General features: G+C 42.3%; 1 protein-coding gene across 3 annotated transcripts in view; it reads left to right on the plus strand.

Moving 5' to 3' along the window:
- The first annotated feature begins 6,993 nt into the window (after positions 1 to 6,993).
- TMEM245 (transmembrane protein 245) overlaps positions 6,994 to 15,717 on the plus strand; it is a 107,570-nt gene continuing 98,846 nt past the window's right edge. For all 3 annotated transcript variants that reach the window (XM_032635914.1, XM_032635913.1, XM_032635915.1), the window contains exon 1: positions 6,994 to 7,631. In XM_032635914.1, coding sequence (XP_032491805.1) covers positions 7,044 to 7,631 — 588 coding nt within the window. In that variant the 5' untranslated portion in view covers positions 6,994 to 7,043. The remainder of the gene's footprint in view (positions 7,632 to 15,717) is intronic.

Here is a 15,717-nt window from a genome sequence, read left to right on the forward strand (position 1 = left end):
GATCCTTAAACATTGCATGGGGTTAGGGGCACTGACCCTCTAGGCAGTGGAAAATCCACCTATAATTTATAGTAAGCCCTCCATAATATGTGGTTCCCATGTCCGCGGTTCCTCCTATCCATGGTCACATGGTCCAACGAGGCAACCAACCTTACTACATGTAGCACTGTAGTATTTACTATTGAAAAAAATCCATGTATCAGTGGACCTGCACAGTTCAAACTTATGTTGTTCAAGGGTCAACTGTACAATGTTCAGACTAGTTTATTTTCCTCTAGACAGTTTTTAAGTATTATCTAAATCTGTTACATCCCCGGTATGGGAGTGTTTTACTCATGTGACTATGGCATCACCTTGTGTATCATAATGGAAACATGTTTGAGAACCACCACATGAGGTCAGATGCTGAGATGTGAATACTTTGCTGTATATAACTGTATTGTTTTCTAAATAGAATTGGTTATGTTTAGTGAACAGTTTGATTATTCTCAGAGTGTTTGTATATATATTTGTACATACATGATGAGGTCTGTATGTGTTTATACATAAATGCCTATTATATACACATACCATGGCCATTTGAAGGTCTTTGTCAGGATTGTTTCTGTTTCTGATCTTGTGAATACTTTAAAAACCAAGAGATAAAACATTGTATGTATTACAGGCCAAACTACCCTTGAGTTTATAGTAATTTCGTTTGCAGAAAGGGTTCCTGGATCCATTATTAAACCTTGCCTCCTCCATTCAACATTCTATGACTTGTTAAGAACATATAAAATAAAGTATCATTGTTGAGTTTGACTTTTCTATACTGTTAGTTAAGGAACTAAGCCTAGTGTGAACTGAGTCAATGGCATGTAGATGCAACCTATCCATGTTTTATATTTAATTAGATTTCTTGTTCAATTAATCAGTTATTTAGTTTCAAGTTGTACTTGGTTGTTTTCATATTTAATAGATAAATATAAATTCCTTTTCATGAAAATAGTGGCTATTAACGTGATTTTAAATGTGACTAAAAATATAAGTGAACCATCAAGCGCTTTGGGGTTTTTCACTTAAAGTATGCTGATATTCAACTAATGTTTTCCATTTTCCCCTGGATATTGGCTATTAGGCAAATAGCTGTTCTGTTCTATTCTTCTGGAGAGCCATGGATTCTCTAGGGTTACGGGGTGCGTGGTGGTTGTGCCATTCACCCAGATCACTAAAGCCGTTACCATTTCATCACACAGAATGTCCTGACCACCTGGAAGAGTAAATGCACCTTCTCCACATGCCTTATTCCCCCAGATGCGCTCATATGCTGGAACAGTCTGGCTCCAGGAGTATTAATATACTTTTTTGCAACTGTCTGTAAAATACTATTTTGTAAGAACTATGCCTTTAGATGGACATTGGTGGGTTATATTTGTTTTATAATAATTGTGTACCTAATGTTCAATTGTGATTGATTTTGAGATTTATGTATATTTATAAGCCTGTCCTACGTGGATTTTTACTCTACGATGTGTGGTATCTTACTAATAAAGACATGGATTTCTATTTATGTAAAGTAATTGTAGCAATATTCCTAGATGCTACCTAAATGATTGTTCTGCCCATCTGCCGTCACAAATACTTCTAACTTTAGAGGGCTATGTTAGAGTTAGAATACATTAACTAGATTTAAATTTTAAAATATAAATTCTCAACATGGTTTGAAATTCTTCCTGTTGATGTAATTAAAGTTTATAATTCTTTATTGATTTACTCTGGTGCATCTTTGTTTTTCTGTTTGTTTTACATCCTTTCATCAGTAAAGTCTCCCTGAAGTTGTCAACCTTGGAGAAGATGACAGCCTGTCATTCTGACAAAGAAGAAAATCATGTTGCAGTAGTCAGGTAAAAATTCCTGCAGAGAAACAATTTGCAAAAGGAATCTTTATTTATAGCTTCAGCTCAGTACCGTTATCAGATAGTAAATGGAGGCCTATAATCCCATGTAAAGTGTATTAATTGGCTAATAGAATTTCAATTGTAGGCCTTACTGGTAACTAAATCATATTATATGTTAAGAACAGTTGGTTTAGTTGTAAAGGCTTATGAATCATCAAGGTGGTATGGAAATTGTGGAATGCAGTAGCTGAACTGGTTAAGAAACTGGGACTAGGTTGAGAAATTCAAGGAATGTCATGTTAAGAAAGAGTTAGTTATTACCACATTCTGCATCATAGGCTCTAATCCTCACCCCACCCCCCAAACAACTATTTTGTTATTTTTTGGTATCCTAGGTGTTTGCCGTGGTATTTATTTTGCAGTATTCTCAGTGGGTAGCCCAGCTGTCCGACCTGACCCTGGCTGATGTTTGACTTGGAAGTTTCCTAGGGCTCAGTCCCAGGTGCAAGGGCCAGGGTATGAGCTGTAAGAAGAGACTGCTGAAGTAAAGTGGACATGAAAGTTACTTGCATCCAGGAGGTCAAGAAGCTTTAACCACTTGTTCATTCATTCATTCATTCAATGAATACTTATCGAGGACTCTTATGTACCAGTCCTTATGCTAGAAACTACTCATGGAGGACTCTAGGAAGAACAGCTCTTGATTTCTGCCCCTAAGAGGCTCATAGCCTACTTGGGGAGTCAGATACCTAAATATCATGATAATACTTTTTGGTGACTGCAGTGTAAAGAAATGCTCAGGTGTGGTGCAAACCTGGAGTAGGGATCCTCACCCAGCCTGGGGCAACCAGGTGAAAGCAGGTGGTAGTACTGAGGCTGAATCTTAAAGAAGGAATAGGAGTAAAGCAGGCAAAGGATGTGGAGAGGCATCTCCAAGAAAGGGGAGAGCAACCCCAGAAGAAAGGCCAGCAGGATGTGTTTGGGAACCGCTGTCATTTGACAGGGTTTGTATTAGTTTCCTATTGCTGCTGTAACAAATTACCGTAAATTTAGTGGCTTAAAACAACAGAAATGTATTCCCTTGCAGTTCTGGAGGCCAGAGGTCTGAACTGAATCACATGGAGCTACAATCATGGTGTGGGCAGGGCCGGTTTCTTCTGGGAACTCCTGGGGAGAGAATCCTTCCTTGGCTTTTCCACCTTCTGGTAGCTGTGGATATTTCTTGGCCCATGGTCTCATGGCTCCAATGTCTGCCTCTGTGGTCAGAGAGGTCAGATTGCTCTCCTCTTCTGTAGTCTAATCTCCCTCCCTCCCTCTGATATAGATACTTGGGATTGCACTTAGCCCCCATCCATATAATCCAGGATAATCTCCCCACATCAAAATCCTTAACTTCATCATATCTGCAAAGTACAAGTAAGGTAACATACTTCACAGGTTCTAGGGATTAGGACCTGGATATCTTTGGGGGCCACCCAACTGCTGGAGGATAAAGGATGAGGCAGAGAGTGGGAAGAGTGAGGTAGGGTGAGCGTGGCCCCATCACGGAGGACCTTGGAAGTCATAGCAAAGAGTTTGGAACGTTCCCACAAAGTGAGGAGGCTTTGAAAGGATCAGACTGTATTTTAGAAAGATCACGCTGGCTGCACTGTAGAGAGTGCAGCAAGAGGGCAGACAAAGGGACCAGCTGGAGGCTGCAGTGACATCAGTGTGGTACCAAGAGTGTACAAACAAGTAGTGCTTAGGATTCAAACCCATCAGGACTTGATTCTCAAATGAAGAGAGTTTAGTTATAAATAGAGAGTGATTAGTCTGGCTAATGTGAAATGCATCCACCATCTCCTGGTTCTCAGTCTTGCTCTGACTTGCAGCAGAAGGCTGGTTGTTTATACGCTGCATAGCCTCAGCTTTAGCTGGAGTGTGTTGTTGGGAGTAGAGCCAAGGAAGGGGTGGGCTGGGAATCCCAAATCCTGATCCCTGTCACACTTCAACCGCTCCAGATAAAGCGTTCCAGACAAATCAGGTCTATGAAGATGAGGAGCTACCGGCAAAGGACATTTACGGCCAGCCACTTTTTGGACAGGCAGTTCTGGCTTTTGGTAATAAGTGTTAATTACAAAATCAGCTTGCAGATGCCAATCCCCCCTACCAAACTTCCTCCCACCCTAGAAGAGAAAGGGGGAGCGATTTTGGCTGCAGACTTTTTTTTTTTTTTTTTTTTGGTGGTACGCGGGCCTCTCACTGTTGTGGCCTCTCCGGTTGCGGAGCACAGGCTCCCAACACGCAGGCCCAGCGGCCATGGCTCACGGGCCCAGCCGCTCTGCGGCATGTGGGATCCTCCCAGACCGGGGCACGAACCCATGTCGCCTGCATCGGCAGGCGGACTCTCAACCACTGCGCCACCAGGGAAGCCCCGCAGACCTTTTTTTTAAAGGGGGATTTTGTGTGTGTGTTTTCCCCAAAAGAACTGTCCAGCTTTCTTTCACTCATCTGGTCTTTTCCTGGGTACATGGGTCTCAACTGGGTTGGTTGAATCAATTTGATAATTTTTTCACTGACCTTTTTACGAATTGGTAAAATTGTCCTTATTGACATGGTTTGGAAGGTTAGCTATAGCTGAATGGTACAAACCAGAAGGACAGGAACCTAGACTGGATGAACAGGAGCCTGGAGGCAGGAAAGGCGATACTCCACTCAGTGAACTGGCAGGTCCCGTGCTGTAAGTGGGGGCATGTGTCCTAGTGCAGGAATAGGAGAGAGAAGTAGGAGTAGTTAGGGAGTCAGGCAGGACCTGATGGTATCAGACTTGTTTACATCATTTGTTCTTCAGCCATTGAGATGTAAGAAAACAATCTCTTAGTAACTGTTCACATTCATACTAACCTTAGCTTCCCAAACTCTTTTCTTCTAAACCAGTTATTTATGTTCTTAGTCTGCCAATTTTATCTAGTTTCAGACGCTGGATGGTTAGTTAAGTGTAGAAAAGGCAAATATGTTTCATCTTGGGTGCTTACTTTGTGGAGTTGGTAGTGGTTCCCTAGAATGCTTTGCTGAGAAGGATTTTGAGGCTGTGTCTAGGCTCAGTGAGAAAGAGTTGAGTGGTTGATTGATTAGCAATGCCTTCTACGGGCTTAGTAAAAGAGAGTGGTATCTCAGATTTGGAATCTGAATGCATGTTGTTTGATTACATTTTCACATGGCTTCTCCTGCACTGTACATACTGCTCTATATGTGATGCACACACTCCACTGTAAGCACTGGACCTTGTTTAAAGTAAACACTCTAAGATAAACACAAAGCCCAGGAGAATCCTCTCCCCACCTGTGTTTGTTTTACCTCTGGGGCTGTTATCTTGATACCTTGGGAGTCTGTGGACATTGACTGATGTTTAAGAGATGCCTCTTGGCTTCTCTAGGACAAAACGAAGAGTTACCCTGAGAGCCACTGTCAGATTTTTTACCATGTCCCAGGTACTGTGCTGCTGCTTTAGACACACTCTTCTGTTTTATTCTCACAGCAACCAGTGATGTAGATGTTATCATTTTATCAGCCAGAAATCTTTCTGTTGCAAGAAGTGTAAAACTGAACTGAAACTGGCTTAAATGGTTGGAAATTCATTGGTTCACGCAACAGGAAGGCCAAAGGCAGTGTGGTCCCAGGGTCAGCTTGATTCACTCCTCTGAATCTATTTCACCTCCACTGTATCCTGGATGCCCATGGAGGCTGTTCTTCCCTGAGGTCGTTGGAGTGAGTTGCTGTGTGGGACCAAAGAAGAAAACCCAAGTAACCTTGCATTTTGGAGGGGATGCCTAAAAGCATATGTCCTGTGAGCTAGAGATTTGAGTAGACTCTGTGTACTTCTCTCAAATTTAGTTTGTAGGTCCTACATCCCAGTATTTTTTCTCTGCTCTCAACCATAGGAATACATAGCAGAAACATCCCCAGTGTTTCAACACTATTTCTCATAGGGAGTACAAACAAGCTTTTCTGAAAGGATAGCAAATCATCCATTCACTTGCTCAGCAAACACTGAACTTGTACTATGAATGGCCCATGCTGTGTCAGGTGCTGGGGACACAGAAATGAAGCAAACCCATGAGAATCTCTGACTTTGACTGTAGTGTAGTAAGTACAATCATAGAGGGGTGAGCAAAATCCTATAGGAACCCAGCCTTGCGTTAGGCCATATAAATGTAAGTCTAGTGAGTTTCTGGTGCTTCAGCCTTCATTTCTCTTAGTTCCAGTAGCTGCGCCAAAGAGTCTTCTGAAGAGCTTTAAAAAATATGCTAAAAGGATCCCTTGTCAGACCAATTAATTAACATAGTACGTAAGAATAGACTTAGGAGCCAGATTCTGTGTTTGAATCCTGCCTCTGCCACTTACTAGCTGTGTACCTTGGCAAGGTACTTAACTTCTCTGTGCCTCAGTTTTCCTCTTTGTAAAGTGGGGATAATAACACCGCCTTCCTTGTAGGGTTGTTCTAAGGATCAAATGAGTTAATGGGGATGAGACATTTATAACAGGGGCTGCAATATGGTAACCGCTATTTAAAAATCCCGCCAAGCACACCAGAGCACACACTTTAAGTGTTTATTAAATAAATCAGTAAAATAGAATCTGGTGATCGGTCTTTCATAAGTACTCCCCCACGGATTCTAATGTGCAGCCTGGGTTTTAAATCTGTTAACATCGTGCCTCTTTGTGGATTCCGCCTCCCCCAAAATTGGCATTAACCAGTGGGTGAGGCGTGTAGCTTTTTTCGTTTGTTTTGTTTTGGGTTGTTTTTAATGACAGTTCAGGGTGTTTTTCGGGAAGATTATCTGACATTTTTCCCCCCAGTTTGTGACTATTATAACACTTTAATTGATGGGAAGGGGGAGTTGGCTTGTTTGTTTGTTTTTTGCCTCTTCTAGGATGCTGAGCCCAGAAACCTCTTACCTGGATTCCTCAGGGACCAATGAACGAAGGGAGCCCGTGGGCGAAGGAGCGCTCTCTACGCTCTCTGGGAGTTGTAGTTCCCCAAAGGTCCTGTAAGCGTTCAATGGCCAGCTAGGAACTACGACTTCCACAATGCCGCGGGCCGCCCGCCCTGCCTCTCGCCCGTGCCTCTCGCCAGGCATCCCAGTACCGCCTCTCGGCAGCGGCGGCGGCGGCGGCAGGGGTACTATGGCCGACGACGGTTCCCCTGAAGAGCCGCCCAGTCCGCGGGGCTCCCCGGGCCGGGCGCCGCGGGTTCAGCGTGCGGTCGGGCCGGGCAGCAGCGGTAGCGGCTGCGGGGAGACCCCGCGGACGGCGGCGCTGGCGCTGCGCTTCGACAAACCCATCAAGCAGGCCTTCTACAACACCGGGGCCGTGCTGTTCGTGTGCTTGTGCTGCGGCGCCGCCGTGCTCGTCTACTTTATCCTGGAGGCCTTCCTGCGGCCGCTGCTGTGGGCCGTGCTGTGCGGCACCTTCCTGCACCCCTTCAAGAGCTCGCTGACGCGGCTAGGCCGCCACTGGCTGCAGCGCCTGCACCGCGCGCACACGCCCATCGTGCTGGCCGCGCTGCTGCTGCCGATCTGCTTCGCAGACTACGGCGTGGAGGCCTTGGGCGAGCAGGCGCTGCGCCGCCGCCGCCTGCTGCTGCTGCTCGGCGCCGGCGGCCCGCTTCTCTACGGCCTCTACAGCCTGGGCAGCTACCTGGGCGTGCAGGTGCTGCTGGCGCACGCCGGCGCGTTCATCTGCCGCGGGCTGGACTACTTCAGCAGCCTGTGGGTGAGTGAGCCTCGGCCCGGGCCCTGCGCGGTCCCGGCGAGCGCGCAGTGCCCCTCACCACACCCGCAGCTCGCTGGGGTGCGATCCTGCCAACCCCTCCGCACGATGCAGGGGCGGCCAGAGATCCAGACCTGCGCTGCAGGCAGTGTCCGTCTCAGCCTTCCTTCCCGTGCACCCTAGGAACTTGGCGCACTTCCTTCCAAAGTGCGGGTGTGGTTTGAAACAGTCTCCCCGTTCCCCGCCCCCGTCCTAACGGAACCACTTAGCGGGGCGTGTGCCCTGTGAGGAATCGCTGTTCCCCTTTGCAGGTAGGGGCTTCAGTGCATCGGTAGGTGGACATGAATTTACTCCTGATCAGGGAGAGTGGGTGCTCCAGCACCTTAGTTCTGCTCACGTGGGACTTTCCTGGAAGGGACCTTAGAGATTCTAATCCAACCTGTCATCCTACAGATAGGAGAGGTGACTTCTTACCAGGCTAGGGCTAGTTGGGCACAAAGAGGGCACTGGTTGACGCAAGTTTCTCAAGTCCTAGAACAAATCTTTCTTAATAGCTCAGAGCTGCCTCTCAGTTCAGGTGATTTCAATGTACTTTGTGCCAGGCACCTACCTGGTTGCTGAGCCTCGTGGGCCTCTTTCTCACCACAGTCTATTCTTGGGAACTGCTTACATTGTGCAGGGACTGCTGTGCAACATTCTCCTCCCGCCTGGATTACTTAGGCAGACTGGGTGAAGGAAAGGTATATTTGTGATTCTTGGATCATCTGAGCTTATTCTTAGAAAATCACGGAGCTTGAGAGTTGGAAGGGATTTCAAGCGTAATCTAGTGACACATTTCCTAACTCAGACCAGATTGTAGATCAGTTAATGATCCAAATATTTCACTGGGGACTGTTAAAAACAAGTGGATGTTTAATGCATAAGAATGCTATTTCATCAGTAAGCAGTACCATTTAAAAATAAATGTATTCACTTTTGTCAGTGTTCAGTGCACCTTGATGTCAAGTTGCAAAATAATTCCCTTTATCTGTCAAGCAAGGTTTTGACTTGCCTGAGGTTATTGGTAGAGTTGGTGATTGATTCCAGAACTCCTGTCTGCTCTTGCTCTATCCATACAACCTCTCAGTTCAAGTTAAAAGTTGATTGAGTATGTTGTTAGGTACTGGGCTTTGTGAGGGCTTTAAACGGAGTAAGGTGCAGGCTCTGTGTTCAAGGTACATATAATCATATGTGAGCATATTCTTATGGAGATGACAGACACACAGATAAATGTTCATTACCCATCAATTATGGGCCAGCAGGGTATTGCAAGGTACTGGGGAGCACCTCATCCATAATTTTGGGATGCTGCTTGTGTGTGTAACTGCTAAGTTATCAGACAGAATTCTTGGCCTCCAAGAACCCTGGTTATTTCAGTTGTGGTAGGAGGGAGGGATGTGGAAGCACCCTCTTTCACCTCCTGAGGCTTGGCAGATTGTCAGGTGGAAGTGATCCTACTCTTTCTTGCCTCCTTGCCTGGTGCTCTTCAGGAGAGGTTTCTGAGATCCGGAGAATGTGATGGTCCCAAAGTCGCTCAGACTTTGAACAAACCCAGGGTTCACTTTATGGAGTCCCAGTTCCATGTTATTTCTCCTTTACCTGTTGTTTCACGGTTCAGTTAAGTGGACTGAATGCCTCTTACATAGAAGGCAGAGTACTATATGCTGTTAAGAAATATAAAGGTTACTATAACTTGATTCCTGTCCTCAAGAGATTCAGTCTTGTCAAATTCAGACATATTTCTAGATTCTGCTAACATTTTTGACTGTTGATAATGCAGTTTACTGTAATTACCGTAGGCAAGACCAAGTCACATATCCACCAAACTGTAGGGAATTAGGAAAGAAAGCCCTAGCATATATGAACACTGTATTTTCATAGGAAGGTAAGAATTGAATACATGGGTAAATTGCCATGATTCGCAGAAACTTGGGCATTTCTGCCAGTCCCTCTCAGAGAGTGGAAAGAGATGAGGAATTGAATAATTGTGAAAAAGTGCCTGCATCTCCGTGTATAGAGCTATGAATATCTTTTTACTGAAGATAACCCCCCTTCCTTGTATTTTATTTACATACCCTTGAATGGGTTGTGGATGAGCAGAAGAGAAGTAAGGGCCCAGATTGATTAGGTTAGAAGAGGGGAAGGAAGGTCAAGCCAATTAATAATTTTGAAAAGGCTTGAAACTCAGCTGTTTGCCTAAAGCGATGGGGGCAAGGGAGGAAGGGGTAAAGAACCCCATTATAAACGACACAGTATGAGTTAATTAGAAGTGAGTAGGGAGCCTAAACTGAGGTTGATCTGAGTTGGAGAGAAGCTTGCGGCTGTGTTTTCTTGAAGCAGTTCTCAGGAGCGGGTGGTTGGATGGAGGTGAGCTAAAAGTGTACCTGGGAAGCGGAGACAGGGAGTGCTCACTGCTCAGTCAGGAGCGCTGATTAAGGCCTGACAAGTGAAAGGTCCTGTGACTGGGTAGGGCGCCCTCTCTATAACTTTTTTGTCATAGTTCACATCTGGTTTGGTTTTGTGAGCCCAAGAAGGGCTGCCTGTCATAGAAAAAGAGTCCTTATGCTTTCTAAACAACCTGTAAATTGGGGCCTGCTGCTGTTGAGAGGTATGGCTGGGGGAGGTAGAGAGAAAAGTGAATTTAAGGAAATCTACGTTTTGGAGAGCTGACAATTCATGCATTTAAGATCCAGCTTTTGAGCATCTACCATGTACTGGTAGGCACTTTCATGTGTGTTATTTCATTCTCACAACAGTCATGTGAAGTAGGAGGCAGGAATTTCTCAGGTGAGATTTAGAGATTGATCTCTTCATTTTGTCAGTGAATGCTACTCAACAGACCTGTCAGCAGTGGAAGGCCCTTTGTCATCAGAGCCTTCAACAAAGATTTTTAAAAGCTTTCCCCCAATACATTGAGTTTATTTATTTATAGTATAAATTGATTTTAGTTTTCAGGGAAAAAAAACAGAAGAATATCAGGATTGGACTAACCACACATATTCCCCCAAAGGCCCCTGGATTCTAGTCATCTAGAAACCTTAGTCATCTCTCTTATCCTTGTATCTGTTATTTCCAAGTCCTATCCCGTTTTCCTTTGTAATATCTTTACTACCTGTGTTTTCCTTTGTTACCAGTTTATCCTTCCAGTTCAGGTCCTGTTCACCTCACTTTGGGGTTCCTTCAGTCTCCTAGCTCTTTGCTGCTAATTCTCCATCCTGCGTGCAAGTGAAAGCGTAGCCATCCATGATGTGAGCAATTTTTAAAAACAGTTTCAAATATATTAGAATATTGTGCTGACTTAGTGATGTCTAAACACTTAAAAAAATCATCTGTTGCAGCAACCTCACATATAACTCAGTCCTTAGGGTCCTTGGCATCTTTCCTTGGTGTAGAGCTGTCAAGATAAATCTAAAAATCTAGCCTTCCTGTTCCACCATTTTTCTTTGCTGGGAGTGTTTTGGGTCTTCTTCTCTCCGTTCAGACTTGTTAGAACGTTTTGAAGACATTTACAGTTTTTGCAGTAGTAATAGATTTGTTTTCTCCATGGTCTCTGATCACATTGTTTCCATTTTACTTTATAAAGAAGCATGAAGTGGAAGGAACAGTGGCTGAAAGATAAGAGTGTAAATTCTAAACAGAGCTCTGTTAGTAGCTTGCTTTGTGACCTTGGACAGACGAGGGCCCGTCTCTGGGCTACTCAACTCTAGTTGCGTGAAGTGTGGGGTTAGCTTGGATGATTTCTAAGGTTCCTGGATATTCAGTTTTACAGATAGATCCCCAGAGTTTGGTAGTACTGCCAGCAAGGCTCTTGGGAAATGCACATTAGCCAGCCGGCCAGGCCTACTCCTGGGATGTTTTACTTGCCTGGCAACAGTAAGGAGGAAAGTTTCCGGTACTTAGGTTCTTTCTCAGTTAAAGACTTTGATTATAAAAGAGTCTTGACTCTTAAGTTGCCACACCATGAAGAGAACAAAGTTTTCAAATTAGAATAAAGGAGAATGAAGTTTTTTTGTGTGTGTGTGGTATGCGGGCCTCTCACCGTTGTGGCCTCTCCCGTTGCGGAGCACAGGCTCCGGACGCGCAGGCTCAGCGGCCATGGCTTACGGGCCTAGCCGCACCGCGGCATGTGGGATCTTCCCGGACCGGGGCATGAACCCGTGTCCCCTGCATCGGAAGGCGGACACTCAACCACTGCGCAACCAGGGAAGCCCGAGAATGAAGTTTTAAAGGAGAATGAAGTACCTGAAGCAGTAGCTGATGAGGGCTGTGGCTCCATAAGTTGGGAAGAAATAAGTAGTTTTATTCTCTCTGTAAAAGACTTAGGAAACTGTTCTGCAAAATCATGCAATAGAAGCAAGCCAAGTTGCTTTTCCAGTTAATACCCAGATGACAATAAATAAAACAAAGACATAGTCTATGGGGCAAAGTCTACTTATGTTTTATGCATTTAGTATCTTATTTAATCAGAAAAGTATATGTGGTTAATAAGTCAAGTGAAAGGAAAATGTGATTGTTTATTAGTTTGCTTTACTTGTAGTGCTAAATAAATGTTGCCAGTTTTTATGGACAGTCTTAAGTATCTAGCACACATTGGTGCTTTAAAATGAGTATTGAATGTATATTTTGAAAAGATCAGACACATTGCTCTGAAGAACATAGTTTGGGAAAGTATGCCTTCTTTTTAAACTGTGGCTCACTGATTTATTCCTGGAAGAAAATTCATACTTGAACAGGTTTTCTCTGAGAGAGACAGAAATAAAAAGCTCTAATAAAGGCACACTTATAGGAATCCATACTGGAAATTATGTGTGAAATTTGAGTGTACACATCCTTATTTTCAGTAAGTTAAAGAATATTTAGCGATTTAAAATATTGACTCAAGTAGAACATGCTTGTTATATACATAAAAAAATTTAAGCAGCATGTAAGTTTATATGGTAAAAGTGAATTGTCTCTTTTCTCTTCCCACTGTATAGGTATTACTGTTGTTAACTGGTGAATAGCCTTCTAAATTTATTTCTACACCTATGTGAATGTATAAAGTATAGGGGTTTTGTTTTTTAAAACAAAAGTTTTATGTATATATATATATAAAATTCTCTTTCTTTTATCATTGCTCTTTCATTATCATTGTATTGTGGATATCTTTCCTTGATAGTACTTTCAGATATACTTCTTTCTTTTTAATAGTAGCGTAGTCTAAAGTTTTTTTTTTTCTGGATGCCTTTTAGAAAGTGTTCCTACCAAATTATTTTAGCACTGAATTTGTATTAGTATCTGATAAACATTGGTAACTGTAAAATCATTATGGTTTAATAGAAACTTTAAAGTGTTTTTATAAATGACCATACTTTTTCAACTAATAATATTCTGTGAATTTTTTCTGATGACTCTTGAAAATACTGAAAAAAAGTCAAAAGATTTTTTTTTTAAGTAAAGACATTTACTATTTATAAAGATAATACTACTCTTAGAAGAAAATTCAATACTTGAAGTGTAAAGATGCGACTTACCCCCTGAAATCCAACCAGAGACAATATTTTTTAACATTTTGGTGAGTATATTTTCACCATTATAAACGTACATATGCATAAATTTACACTGTGTCATTGAATAAAGTTATTTATCACACTTTTGAAAGTCTGAATAATTATTTCATTTTTGGAGATCCATAATTTAAACAGTCTCCTATAAAATGACATTTAATTTGTTTAATATTTTAAACTGCCACAGTGAACATTTTTATATCTGCACAGTGTGTAGTTCTTCTGTAAACCAAATTTGTAGACGTGGAGTTGGGGAGTATATTTAATAAGTTGTTATTTTAAACTGAAATGAGGTTATCTGTGAGTTTACGTTTACTGGGTGAAAACACATACCTCTCTTTAGATCATGAGTTTCTTTGAAAAAATCTCAAGTATGCAGTCTCTCATTTTTTTCCTCTCTTTGCGAGTGATACTCGTTCCTTATGAATACAGATAAGAAACAAAAACTTCTTGAAGATTGGTTGAAAAGTATCATAGGCTTAAAATCTGAAAGTATATCCTTCTGTGATCCTCTAGTTCAGCTTCTCCCTGAGGGCACACTCTCCTACTTTGTCATGCCTGACTTCCAGTCAGCTTTTGCTCAGACTTTTAGCGATGGTAGCTCATTCCCTTTTTAGACATCTATAGTTTATTAGAAAAATTTATTATATAAAGCTGAAATATGTTGCTTCCTAATTTCCACCTATTATTTCTGCCCTCAGAACCACAGATAATTAAGTCTGTTCCTCTCTCAGATGACATTTCCCCAGCTATTTGAAGATAGCTATCAAATCTTATTTCCTTCTCTTTTCTAAGCTGAACAGTTTTTTCCCCAGCTGTATCTGTGTCTCCTATGTTGTGGTTTCCATTTCCTTTCCCAGTCTGAATTTTATTGTCACTGTGGTTTGATAGTGTAAGTCACTGAAACAATCACTTTCCCTGATGTATTGTACTTTTATTAATAGGCATTCATGCCAGTTACATTTCTGACCAGCTATCCTCTTCCCATTCTATACTCGTATAGATGAGTTTTGAACCTAAAAGCAGAACTTTGCATTTCTCTCTATTAAATTTAATCTTATTTGTTTAGCCCATTGTTCTAATTTCAGGATATCTTTTTGAGTCATTTATATTGACTATTCCCAATTTTGTGTAATCTACAAGTTCGGCTAATATGCCTTCTAGTCTTTCATCTAAATTACTGACTACATGTTTAATAAGGCAGGGCTGATTACCCCTGTGTAGCATACTGCTGAAGACCATCCACTTGCTGAGGATCATTTTCTTTTTAAATTTCAGCAATTTGTAGTCATCAAAATCAACTGTTTTTATTTTCCCTTGTGAATACTGGAGCAGCTTTTCCTCTTTATTTTTCTGGCACTACCCTTTATTCTTCTTATTGTTAAGAAAGCAGATTCTGGAGCCAGGTTCCTGGGTTCTAATCCTGACTCTGTCACTTCTTTTTTCTTGCTTTTTTAAAAAATAGTATTTATTTATGTTTTATTTTTTGGCTGCATCGGGTCTTAGTTGCAGCACGCGGGATCTTCGTTGTGGCATGCGGGATCTTCTGTTGTGGTGCACGGGCGTCTCTCTAGTTGTGGCGTGCAGGTTTTCTCTCTCTAGTTGAGGTGCGTGGGCTTAGTTGCCCTGCAGCATGTGGGATCTTAGTTCCCCGACCAGGGATTGAACCCATGTCCCCTGGAGGCAGGAGGACAGGGTTCTAGAAGAGAGACTTCTGACTGATTTCTCTTCCATCTTTAAGATACTGATTGGGTGGTATCCTTTCAAAGCTTTTTGGCCTTGGCTGTCTTTCTACCTGGATTTTCCTCCCGTCTCACTGCCTGTCCAAGGCTAAGTCTGCTGCCCCAGAGGCCTTGAACCCATCTATCCCGACTCTGTCACTTTTTAGCTGTGTGACCTTGTGCAAGTCACCTCTCTGAAGTATCAGTTTCTTTCATCTCTAAAATGGGAGTGATAATGTTACTTTTTTCCTGTGGTTATGAGGATTAAATGAGTTCATGTATTTAAAGTATTAGAACAAGGCAAAGTGTTACATAAGTGTACTGTTACTACACTCAGATTTTGTTCTGAGCTCTATAGTCATATCTCAAATTCTCTAAATTCCCAGGGTTAAATGTGTATGGTCCTACAAGCTTGAACTTTTTGGAAGCAGCTGTAGTCTCACTTCCCATGTGCTCATATATCTGGGGCTTAAGATCTCTTTAATATTTCATCTTATTAGTTGCTTGAAGAAAAATATTTTAATATCCTTTTCATTATAAAAGAACTAGTGCTCATTAAAGGCAATTTGGAAAATATAGAGAAAAGGAAAAGGGGAAAACAAAATCTTATCACCTAAATACAACTTTTTAGTACATTTACTCCCCCTCCTCCACCATACAGTAGATATACTCATGTCACATGTGTTTTTTAATTTTGCTTTTTCCTTAATAATATCTTAGGAATATTTTAAGTTATATAGTCTTTGTTTAAAAAAGCCTGTTTTAATGATTGCATAACATTTT

This window comes from Phocoena sinus, chromosome 6 (genome assembly GCF_008692025.1).
Source record: "Phocoena sinus isolate mPhoSin1 chromosome 6, mPhoSin1.pri, whole genome shotgun sequence".
Taxonomy (NCBI): Eukaryota; Metazoa; Chordata; class Mammalia; order Artiodactyla; family Phocoenidae; genus Phocoena; species Phocoena sinus.